At 44.2% G+C, this 12,090-nt stretch overlaps 1 protein-coding gene across 1 annotated transcript in view; it reads right to left on the bottom strand.

The window, feature by feature from the left end:
* Positions 1 to 9,944, bottom strand: part of TTC39C (tetratricopeptide repeat domain 39C) — a 40,072-nt gene extending 30,128 nt beyond the window's left edge. Inside the window, exon 1 of the mRNA XM_069004623.1 lies at positions 9,589 to 9,944. Coding sequence (XP_068860724.1) covers positions 9,589 to 9,722 — 134 coding nt within the window. The 5' untranslated portion in view covers positions 9,723 to 9,944. The remainder of the gene's footprint in view (positions 1 to 9,588) is intronic.
* Between the last annotated feature and the right edge of the window lie 2,146 nt (positions 9,945 to 12,090).

The raw sequence follows: 12,090 nt of genomic DNA, 5'->3' as shown, positions 1-12,090 counted from the left end.
TATTTAAAAAGAAGTAGTCAGCAAGGTTTCCCCCCCACACACCTTTTCTCCCTTTGATTTAGCATAAATACCTAAAAGCGAGGCCATGAACAAGAACAATGAGAAGGAAAAACAGGGAAGACAAACAAAGCATGTTGTAACAGGAAAAAACCTTCCCTTTTTATATACATTGCTCAATTCTGGGTATTCACCTAAATGTAAGATCAATACAACTTGTCATATTTTTTCATTATTTTTTCCCAAAGGCAAAATAGGTTGGGTGCTTCCCCCTTTGTTAGCTGGCAGCAAAGAGTAGCTGCCAGTAAGTGTCTCTGCTACTCAGTACCTGGACTGTGCTCTCCCAGCAGCTGTGTTACACAGGGCAGCAGCCATCAGCCACGCAAATTGCACTTGCTGCAGCTGGCACTTCCAGCATCAACTCCTGCTGCAGAGGGCACGTGGCTCCCTCATAAACCCTTTTTCAACTCATGAGGCTTGTGGGACCATTCAGCAGCCAGTCCTACCACCATACTCCCAGCACAACCTTCACCACACGTTTCAAGGTCACGCCTGCATTATCAACACCCAACTGATCTAAAACAGCAGAACAGATCAGCACAACATCACTCAGATCATTTTTATGTCCTTCAGTATGAAGCTGCATTTACATCATATTTCGAGGAAGCTCAGAAATAAACCAAATGTTTCATTTTTGCGTTTCATCAGACCTACATACGCAGAACGCAAGCAGCTCTGGGGAGTTAAAAAATGTTAAAATAATGTTAAAAACTGAGGCAGCTAACTACAGTTGAGAGCCAACTGGTCTTTAAAGACTACAAAATAAACTGAAGCAATGAAAATTTGCCCAAATAGTCTAACATATTTGTCTGAGTACAGCTAAGTTCTTCCCCAAGTACATACTTATCTTTTTCAACTGATGTTTCAAAACTGCTTCCACACTTGCACTCTTGACACTCACTGCTACTTTTGTTCCCAATTCATCCCCCATGATCAAATATGAAACAACAACAAAAAAATCAAGAGCCACATCATTATTCCATTCTGAAATTATCAGCAGCTATAACATGAGGTAAATGTCACAGATCAGTTCTTTCTAACTTTCAGTCACTCAATCTATAAAAAGCACTGCCATTACAGCACATATGGGCTGTAGCACAAAAGGACCCTGAAGCAAGAAAACACGATGCATAATATTATCCTATGTCTGGGAGATGCTTCTGCTGAGACCATGGAGTTTGGCAATCAAAACATGAAAACTTTACTGTAGGAGTTCCTCACACAGAGTTTGTATCATCACTAAAGAAAATAAGGAACACTTCTAGCACATTCCTACATAGTCACAGGGTAGAGACTATAATTGCAGCTTTATGGAAGATCATTTAGTAAGGTAATTTCAGTGTTTAAAATACAATTTTAAACAACAACCATGTTATGTGCTCAGTCATTGTATTATGTTAACTGATAAATTTTTCAACAGTTCAAGGCTGTCTTTCCCTTGAGAGCTAGGAAGAAAGTTTGCAATGGCACAGTACTGTCCCAATAAAAACTGAGGTGTGAATAATGATGACACTAGGTTTCTGGGAAAAACACAACCCCACAAAAAGCTCAAGCTCCTTGTAAGTGACCTTCAGCTTCAGACATGACTTTTCATCCTTCTGACAGACTCTAAAGTTGTTAGGAAACCAAAAAATGAGGCAGGACATGAGAAGATACTAACAGCAAACCAAGGGCCACATCAACGGTGACGGGAGCTACAGAACCGAATACAAGTTAACACTGGGACACTGCACTGCCCAAGCTGTCATCACAACTTTGAAAGCAGTAACCTCCATTAAGTAAAGAAAAATCGCAAGACTTTTAATTAGCTCAAAGATGAAAGGAAAAAAAGGAAACCAGTCTCCAGACATTTTTAAAACACAGTCTGCACTTCACCTAGGAAACTATGACTTAGGAAGTATCTTTTTTATAAGAAACTATGTTATTAACACCATTACTGCAAGATTCCACAGTAAAAGGTTCCCACGTATCAATGAAGTTGGCATGTGTAACTAAAGTCAAAAACTTAAGAGTACTGAACTAGAACTTTCTTCCAGACATATAAGCCAGCATTACACAAGACATCGCTTCTCCCAATAAACCCCGATTGATTTGCCTCATTTCACAGCATATCTTTAAGGTATTAACTTGCTTTCAGAAGAAAGGTGTTTGCTATGCCCCATTTTCACACACGATGATAACATTCAGAGGCTTCAAGCCTTGGTTTAATAATGCTGAGATAATACAGCCCAGTTTCACAATAAAAAATACATCAGAACTGAAGCACACAGAAAACAAAAATATCAATTACTTCATTGTATTTTCTTTCATTTCTACAGCTATTTCCAGGGCAGCATTTCACTTCTTAACATTGGCTTCTAAAGCTACTACGACCTAGCTCAGGTTTAAATTTAGAGTAACGTAATTAACTTGACAACATTTCCTCACTCTTTTTCTAGGCATTTCTACTTTAACCACAGTCCACTACAATTCCAGTCATCATGCTGAGAGTGATGCTCCAGTTGAAACAAAACAAATTAACTTTGTCCACAAAGTGGGAGAATAAAACAAAATGACATAATCATCTAAATTCACAGATAAATATAGAAGGAGCAATTGAGTATTTTAAAACAAGGCAGAAAAATATGTAAATAGAAAGGTAAGGAATTTCCTGCAACAACATACAAATCCTTTGGCCATTATTCCATCACAGATTATTCTAAAATGTGCTCTAAAAATTGTTTGTGAGACTACAAACATGACAGATGCACATAAGTACACCCCTCATCCAGTACTGGTATATGGAATACCCATGGTAATAGAAGTGTCATGGAAGCATTACAGTATTAAATCACACTGAGAACTGCAAATATCAGATCTAGGTTTAGTTTACATTTCATAATCAGCCCAAATTTGTTTTGTTAAATGAACCCTCAGCATACATTTCTATTTTCACTAGAAATACACAACTAAAAGAGAAATTCAGGAATATAAAAATAATTCTGTGGCCCTGTTCTACCCAGTTTTTATCCAATTTGTTTTGTCCTTCTGCAAATTAATGGGAGATTGTTTTGCCCTAACTGTGAACGATGCACAGCATCAAAACACTGGAGATTAGGAGAAGTATTTTCAATTGCATCTTTACTTTGAAAACTAGTCACAAAGGTGAGAGATAAGCCAGTTATAACCTATCAGCAGATCTGTACTAACTCTCCACTTGCACTCTCTTAATCTGTAAGAATTGGGGACTTTAGCAAAACCTTTTTCTCCAACCTGACCAAAATTACTTTCCACAACAAACTATGGCAGCTTAACTGACATCATATAACTTCTTTAACAACTCAGAGTTAACATCTCCTGAAGTAATTTAAAACAAAAACTTCTCTATCCTATCACAACAGCCTGAAGTATTTTACTAGAAACAGCTGATCAAAGAGTGGGTGCACTAACAAGAGTAAAAAGTCTTTACAGAATTTGTATCATTCACAGAGTTCATTTGTTTGGTGTTAAAGTAAGATCTGCTTACTATCACACCTCTTCTGCCATCTCCACCAAATCTGACTTCTAACCTCTGAGTTATAAACCCAGATTTCAGTTTAGCTTTCTGTCATCGTCCCTTGGACTTCTAGCCACCAGACACTGCTCCATATGACAAACAGATCTCTCAACCTCCTTCCATCCTTTCTACCACTTCTTCTAGCAACACCACCTGTCTCTGTCGTGAAGGCCACAAAACTAAGTATCACACTCAATGTGATCATCTCTGTGCACCCAGCTCTTAGAAGATTTAAACTGCAGAATGCTTCAAATATTTCTAATCAATCCACATAGCTGGAAAACTGATGCTGGTTCTTTGTGCATCACTATTCCTATTACTCTGACAGCCTTGAGAAATGAAATCTTACCTCACTGAGGTACACATTGAGAATACTGCTACTAAAAATCACTTCCCTTGTAAATAACTCCCCTTTCTATACATCCACCTAGCAGCAGCTCCTCTGCCTATCACTGCACAAACAAAAGCAAACAACAATCGAGTTGCTAGCAGGGCACTCAGGATTTATTCTCACACCGCCAATCCAGATGTTATCATCCTTCGCCCAACCAGATGACGTCACCTCCCGCTCTGCTGGCCTTATCTTTAGAGAAGCTACTGCAGCATCTCCTAAATCACTTAATTTTTGCTCTTCTGGTTCCTTTGCTCAGCCACATAAGCAAGAATTTCAGCAGTGATTAGACAGCCCACACATGGGCCATAATCTACCTACTGATCAATGCTGGCTTAATGTCACCTTGTCTCAACATGCATTTGGGTGAAAAGTATTTTGAGCCACAGACAGCATTTTAAATTGGTAATATGAGGTTCAAATGGCTATCCATAATGGAATTCTGCTCCATTACTAAGTTTGTGTGTCTGTTAATACACATAATGTAACACATCAACTTTAAATTTAGGTTTTTTAAGCAACCATAGTAAGCTTTTTTCTCATTTGCTCCGGCTTCCAATTTTTCTCCATGTTCTGCTTTACCCCAGCAGGTTGTACAGCATGGCTTTCTACACTGGCTCCATTGTTTAAATCTTTACACATTTTGTCTTAGAATCACATTTGTCTATATAATCTTCAATTTCTTCTGTGGATATGACCTTATTTTATACATTTTACTTGTCATCTTGTACCATTTCTCTTTCCATTCAGATCGAAGCTGGAAACTTTACCAAGCCTTCTCAGATGTTAGAGTCATTCATGCAGAGTCAAATGTTCCTTTAGTAGGAGACAGAAGACTGTTGGATTTCTTGTGAGATAATAGCCCTGATCTCATTATTTATGCCCTGGCAGCCAGGAGGGCGAACCACGTGTCCTGGGGTGTATCAGGCACAGAGTTGTCATCCAGTCAAAGCACAGGGGCGGCCTCACCTCGTGCCCTGTGTGCAGTTTTAGGCACCAAAATATAAGAAAGATGCAAAGCCATCAGAGAGCATCCAATGGAGGGCCACAAAGTGGTGAAGGGCCTTGAGAGGAAGCCATATGAAGAGTGGTTGAGGTCACTTGGCTCGTCCAGGCTGGAGGAGACAGAGAGGAGACCTCACTGCAGCCTACAACTTCCTTGTGAGGGGAAGAGGAGGGGCAGGCACTGACCTCTCTCACATCCAGTGACAGGATTCAAGGGAATGGCATGAAGCTGTGTCAGGGGAGGTTTAGGATGGGAAAAGGTTTTTCACCCAGAGGGTGTGTGAGCACAGGAACAGGCTCCCCAGGGAATTGGTCACAGCACGAAGCCTGCCAGAGTTTAAGAAGCGTTTGGACAATGACCACAGGCACATGGTGTGATTCTTGGAGTTGTCCTGTGCAGGGCCAGGAGTTGAACTCATTGATCCTGAGGGGTCCCTTCTAACTCAGGATTTCTGTGATTCAACAATTTACGTTCTGAGTCAACACTCAGCGAAAAACTCCTGGTTTTATTTAACACAGTCTTCCCTCCTCTTAGCTGGAGGAAGTTTTTAAATAATTTTTGAATTGCAAATGCTCTTAAGAAGTGAAGAATCAGCAAAAAAAGAGTTCTTTTGACAGTTTCTTTCCTTCTTATATACTTAGAAATCCACAAAGCTACAAGGGGAAAAAGAAAACTCCAGTTCCAGCTTTCCTGCTAGTGTCAGGGGGTTCTCCAAAGCAATACCATCCGGCTGCCTGAGGGCTCCCTCTCCACTGCCTATGTCCTTGGTTAACCTCCATCTCTCTTGCAGCTTCCACAGGTACTCAAAAGTTTAAACTCATGAGAATTAGGATGGAGTCAGCATTGTTCAAGCTGAATAGAAAGATTGGTATCTGACAGTTTCAAATATGAGTTAGCACTGAGGGAACCTAACAAGGCTACAAGCATTAAAGACAGTGGCGCTATCTTGTACAGATCTATGAAAATATCACATCCATTGGTATTTGATTCATGTTCAGAATGTTGTCACCGCTAGTAAGTAGAGGATCTGGACTTCTAAAAAAAATAAACTCGTGAAAAAGCATATGCAGATCTAGATGCTACATGTAGATGGTTCTTCAAATCCTACTATCTTCCCTCAAGTATAATAACAAAAATACTCCCAAACAACACCTGACAAGTCTTTAAGTGCTTTAGTGTGATAGTTAATGCAGTTCCAACTACATGTTGTATCTGGCACACAACTGAATATTCATCTGACTTCATCAGATTCTCTATAGAATATATATTCTATATATACAAGCTCTAACCACTGGAAGACAAAATACCACTCTCCCACGTCCATTATGTACAGACATAATGGTTCTGTGGCACATAGGCAAGACTTCACTGGTGTGGATATACAAATGAAACACAGCTGCAATTCCAGCCCTGGTTTCCTCAAGGACTGCATTATGGCCAGCTTTCAAATATAACTGATTTTAGGCTCAGGTCGCCATTCTGGAAGATGCAAAAATGCAGAAGAGCAAACAAAAATACATCCTGCCAGTTTTGGAGACAAGGTTGCCTACTGTCCCATAAAGACAGAAGCATTGATTTGAATTCTTCACAAGATCTTTCAGGAGGCAAATGAATTAAAAATTGAAGTAACAAAAAGCAGAATCAAAACCCGTAGTTTCTAAGAAATGGTTTTAAGTAGTTAAGTGATGTGGCTACCGAAACGGAAGTTCTGCTAAGTATCTCCATTCTTCACTTCTACAATTCATTAATAACTGTTAAGCTTCTGAAACAGCTGAACTACCTGCATAGGCAGCAGTTTAGAATTAACACTTTCTACAAGAAAGGTCACTTGAAATACAGACAACACACACTCACATCAAGTTAAAAAAAGCTGCATTCCATCAGACATCTTTGACCTCTAATACCACAAATCACAAACATCTATATTAAATTATGGCGAGCTTCTAAACCCTCCTCATTCGGCTTACCAGCCTCATTTAGGATGGGTTCTATTTCATAATTCCAAGCACACACCTACAAAAACATACTCATTAAGACTGCATGCAAAGAAACATATGATGCTTAAGTCCTTGCAAAAAGAACACATTCAAGACAAGCATAGAACCAAATACTATTAGGAAAAAACAAGTGGACCTCACTGCACGTGTCTCCAGAATTCAGGTTTATAGGAAGTTGAGCATACATTGCTGTATCTTCTCTCCTATATGAAATGCAAATTTTCAACAATCTGCAATTCAATAAGGGTTTATTAGTTCACAGCAAGAGGAAGCCTGCTACGAATTTCAGGATGAAGGACAAAGTTTTTAAATGACTGAGAAAATCTCCAGCCCGAGACAGCAACTATCAATTTATGAACCACAAACTATTAATCTTAGGAAGGGACTGCTATTTACTCCTTGCAGGTGGTGTTTAAAAGCCAGGATCAAAAAAGTACACTAAACTCAGAGGCACTTCTTGATAAAATCAAACAAAGAAAACTTGCCAATCTTTTTTGCACCTGGCAAAAAAGATTGGCAAGTTTCTGCATTTAAGATAAAACCTTCTAGATTACCAAGAGAACAGTTTGCAGAAGGAATTATTCACCCTTTCAAGGGAGGATTAAACTGCATTTTGAGAACAGGAATCTTAACAATTTTATTCCCTAGCACTACTTTAAAATGTAAGAAGCATCACATATTTAGAATTCCTAGACTACTTCCAGATTCACACTACTGAGAGAAAGCAATGGCAGAGCACAAGCAGAAGTGGAGGAGAGGAAACCTCACTGAGTGTTCCTTAACTGGCACCTTAAAAAAATTACACAACACAAAAGCAAGCAACCAAAACCAACAGGTTCCTTAGATACACAGAACAACTGAGGCCTTCAAAAGAAAGAAATACTCAAGAAGTAACTCATAGGGTACAACTTCACATGGCATAGACATGGCAATTACAGACAGGGTTAAGTGGTGGTCTTGGCAGTGGTGGGTTAAGAGCTGGACTTCATGCTTATGCATGTGAGGAATGCAGAATTGGACGTTGCTTGACACCTGCAATATTCCAGTTAGTTCTACACAACAGTACTTTGCGTTACACAGCAGTATATACTAGAGACAAAATGACACATTTAATATTAACTTGTTGCATGTACACAATAAAGTTGTTATTCCATTGTGATTATGAAGGGGAATGTTCTTAATCTGTCTTACTCCCTGCACTCTACTTCCAACCCTCCTTTCTGTAAACAAGATTTAAATGCATAAGTACACCATCACTATGAAGTTCTATTTTAAGTCAACCAAAGTCTTTTTTAATCATACAGACAAACAGCATTATAGTGCAGATTAATTATTTAGAACGTATGCGCAATTAGAGCAGCTCAAGCTTGAGTGGAAGACATTAGTCCTAAGAAAAGAAGCAAGGACAGGTAGGGGCAACCTTTTCTTTAAGCCTGACTTACACAGCTGCACTAATGCCATTCCTACCAGATGCCTACTTAACGCAGAAACCTAGACACGATGTATGTGGGGATTATGAACATAATCTTACAGCCCACAGATAATCACAGCAGCACTCACAGACCTTTCGTTGCTATCCATTTTGCAGGCTGAAGACCACATCAGACCACACACGAGCACTGGAGCGAAAACCCCCCAGGACACATCTCCAGCCACACGTGTGTGTTTACACATACACGACAGCCAAAGGCAGCCAGTGCTACCGAGGGACCCCTGCTCAGCCCTTCTCTGCCCCTCCAACAGGGCGCCAGACACCCCCACGACAGCACACCACATACCACCCCCGAGCCCTTGTGGCCAAGAAGGCCAACAGAATCCTGGAATGCATCAGGGAGAGCATTGCCAGAGGCTGAGGAGTGGGATCCTGCCCCTCAGCCCTGGTGAAGTCACATCTGAAGTGCTGTGTCCAGTTCTATGTTCCTGAGTACAAAGGAGCTATGGAGCTCCTGAAGCGGGTCCAACAGAGAGCAATGAGGATGACTGAGGGACTGGAACATCTCTTATGAGGAAAGGCTGAGGGAGTTGGGCCTGTTCAGCCTCGAGAAGAGATGAGAGGGGACCTCATCAGTGTGTATAAATACCTAAACGGGGGTGTCAAGAGGATGGAGCCAGGCTCTTCTCGGTAGTACCAAGCAAGAAAACAAGAGACAACGGGCAGCAACTGATGCACAGAAGTTCCACCTGAACGTGAGGAAGAAATTCTTTACTGTGTGGGTGACCCTGCACAGGAAGAGATTGCTCAGAGCACTTGGGGAGTCCCCCTCACCGGACATAGTCAAGAACGGTCGGGGGACTACCCTGTGCCATGTGCTCTAGGATGTACCTGCTTGAGCTGGGTGGTTGGACCAGATGACCCACTGCGGTCCCTTCCAACCTGATCCATTCTGTGATTCTGTGAAACACGCGTATCCCTTCCCCATGAGAGCGCTGACCGAGGCAGCGACCGGCAGCACCGACCCTCTCCGCTCCGAGGGACCGGGCAGGGCGAGGCTGCCCGCGCCAGGGCCCCGCCGCCCGCTCACCTCCCGCCCCCGGGGGCGGAGGGGCCGCGCCGCGGGAAGGGGCCCGGGGAGCGGGCGGCGGAGGGGCGGCCGGGACTGACCTGTATTTCTTGAAGAGCTGGTCGGACTCGCGGAAGCCGTTGTTCAGCAGCATGTTGATGCCGGCCAGCGCCAATTCCGAATCCTCGATGGGCAGCGGCGCTTCCCCGTCCTCCCGCTGCTCCGAGCCGGCCATGACGATGAGGAGGCAGCGGGACCCAGCCGACTCTCCCCTACCTTCCTACCTACGTATGTATGTATGTACCTACCTACCTACCTACCTACCCAACTGCCTACCCGCCCACCCCTTCCCGGGCAGCTTGGTGTTGCCTCGGCGCACCTGCGGGAGCAGCCGGGAGCGCCCGGTGCCCGCGGAGGCGCGAACTCGGTGATGCCGCAGCCGCTCCGCGCCCGCAAACGCTCCGAAAGCGGCGGCGCCTGCCCCGCGCCCCAGTGCGCAGGCGCCGCCGAGAGAGCGCGCAGGCGCGGGGCCGGCGCCGGGCGAGGGGCTGGGGCCGCAGTGGCGGCGGGGCGGCTGCTCCGGTGGCGAGGCTGCGCTGCCGCCCCTGCCCGCGGAGCCCTCAGGCGCCTTCCGCGGAATCACAGTGTCGTGTTTTAGAAGAGATCCACAAGGATCTTCGAGTTCACCTCCTGTCCCTGCACAGACAGTCCAGAAATCTCGTTATGCGCCTTCCGATCACTGTCCAAACGCTTCTTGAACTCTGGCAGGCTTCGTGCTGTGACCACTTCCCTGGAGAGGCTGTTCCAGTGCTCAAACACCCTCTGGGTGAAGAGCCTTTCCGCAGACACAGAATGAACTAGGCTGGAAAACACCTTTGAGAGCATCAAGTTCGACCTATAACCTAACACCTCATAAACTAAACCATGGCACTGGGTGCCACGTCCAGGGACAATGACTCCTCCACCTTCCTGGGCAAACAATTCCAGTGCCCAATCACTCTTTCAGTGAAGAATTTTTTATTTATAATACCCAACTTAAACCTCCCTTGTTACAGCTTCATTTCCTTGAGTCCTGCCACTGATCATGAGAGGGAAGAGACCGGTGTCTGCCCCTCCACTTCCCCTCATGAGGATGTTGAACACTGCAATGAGGTCTCCCCTCAGTCTCCTCCAGGCTGAACAAGCCAAGTGACTTCAGCCGCTCCTCATATGGTTTCTCCTTCAAACCCTTCGCCACCTTTGTTGCCCTCCTCTGGACACTCTCTAAAAGGTTAATGTGTTTTATATATTATGGTGCCCGAAACTGCACACAGCACTGGAGGCGAGGCCGCTCCAGTGCAGAGCAGAGCGGGACAATCCCCTCCCTTGCCCGGCTGGCAATGCTCTGCCAGATGCACCACAGGACATGGCTGGCCTTCCTGGCTGCCAGCGCAGTGCTAACGCTGCCTGTGGCTGCCATACCCCCAGCTCTGGGGACAGCACAATGAGCACCAGTGGGAGAGAGGCAGGGACTGACGCCCAGCTTAGGGGAGTCCATGTGGGGAGCTGCCTCTGCCTCCATGTGCCACCTTCTGTCCCCACCCTCACACCTCACCTTGCTATGCTGGTGGGCACTGCACAGGTGCAGGTGGCTGCGACCCACCCTCCCACACTTAGGTGGGTTCTCCACAATCCTGTGGCTTCTTGCAAAACCCGCTGGGGCTTTTCATGGGTGGGATGTGGCAGCTGGGGCTGCAGCTGTGCCTGGAGTGTGAAGAAGAGAAGTCCAAAGTCCTCCTCTGATAACGCAGCTTTCCCTTTCCAGAGAATTGATTTTTTTTTTTCATTTTGTTAGTGATTTTATTCAGTGACTGCAGTCACTAGAACAGAGACTAAAAATTGCTCTTTTATACAATGGTGACTTTGTGACCTCCCCAGTGCACATCTGGGAAACAAGGGTTTCTAGGAATTTGCACCCTATCTCTTGACACATACCTTCATGATTAGCATTGTGAACTTATCTGTGATGCTGACAGCAAAAATCAGCGTTAGCCAGTTCGGTTCAGGTACAAGCTAGTCTGGCAGGTATTTCCAAGCACAGGATGGGTGAGCAAATACACTTGTGTAAATGTATCCATTCCAACCCAAAATGGCCAAGTACCTGGACACTGAAAATACACCCACATTGTTTTCATCCTTCTTTGCAAGAAGAAGCTTTCTCTGCTCTGCTTAAATTTATTTGAATACAAAGGCTAATACCAACAACCTGGTCTTGCTTCCTGACAGCCAGAGCAGTGCTACAGCTGCTCTTGAGAAAAATTTAAGGCTCAGACTTCCCCCACCTCCCCTTGCTAGCATACAAAAGAATGGGACCAAAGAATGCTGTTAGTAGCAACCCCTTTTCCCTGTTAAGCAAAACGTCTGTCTTCCTGCGAATCAAGTTGCCGTATTTCCGTACATGCCTTGCGGGAATCGCTACCACCCCCTCAGGAATTACTCTGTACCAATAACTTCTTGCAACAACAGTTCTTGAAAGGTGTGGATTGCCTAATGCCAGGAGGCTTCTGCAATCTGTCAGGTGTTAATCGGGTCCTTTGGCTGATTGCCAGCCCCTCTGTTTCACT

This window comes from Aphelocoma coerulescens, chromosome 2 (genome assembly GCF_041296385.1).
Source record: "Aphelocoma coerulescens isolate FSJ_1873_10779 chromosome 2, UR_Acoe_1.0, whole genome shotgun sequence".
In the NCBI taxonomy this organism is placed as follows: Eukaryota; Metazoa; Chordata; class Aves; order Passeriformes; family Corvidae; genus Aphelocoma; species Aphelocoma coerulescens.
This window is presented reverse-complemented; position numbering and strand designations above follow the sequence as displayed.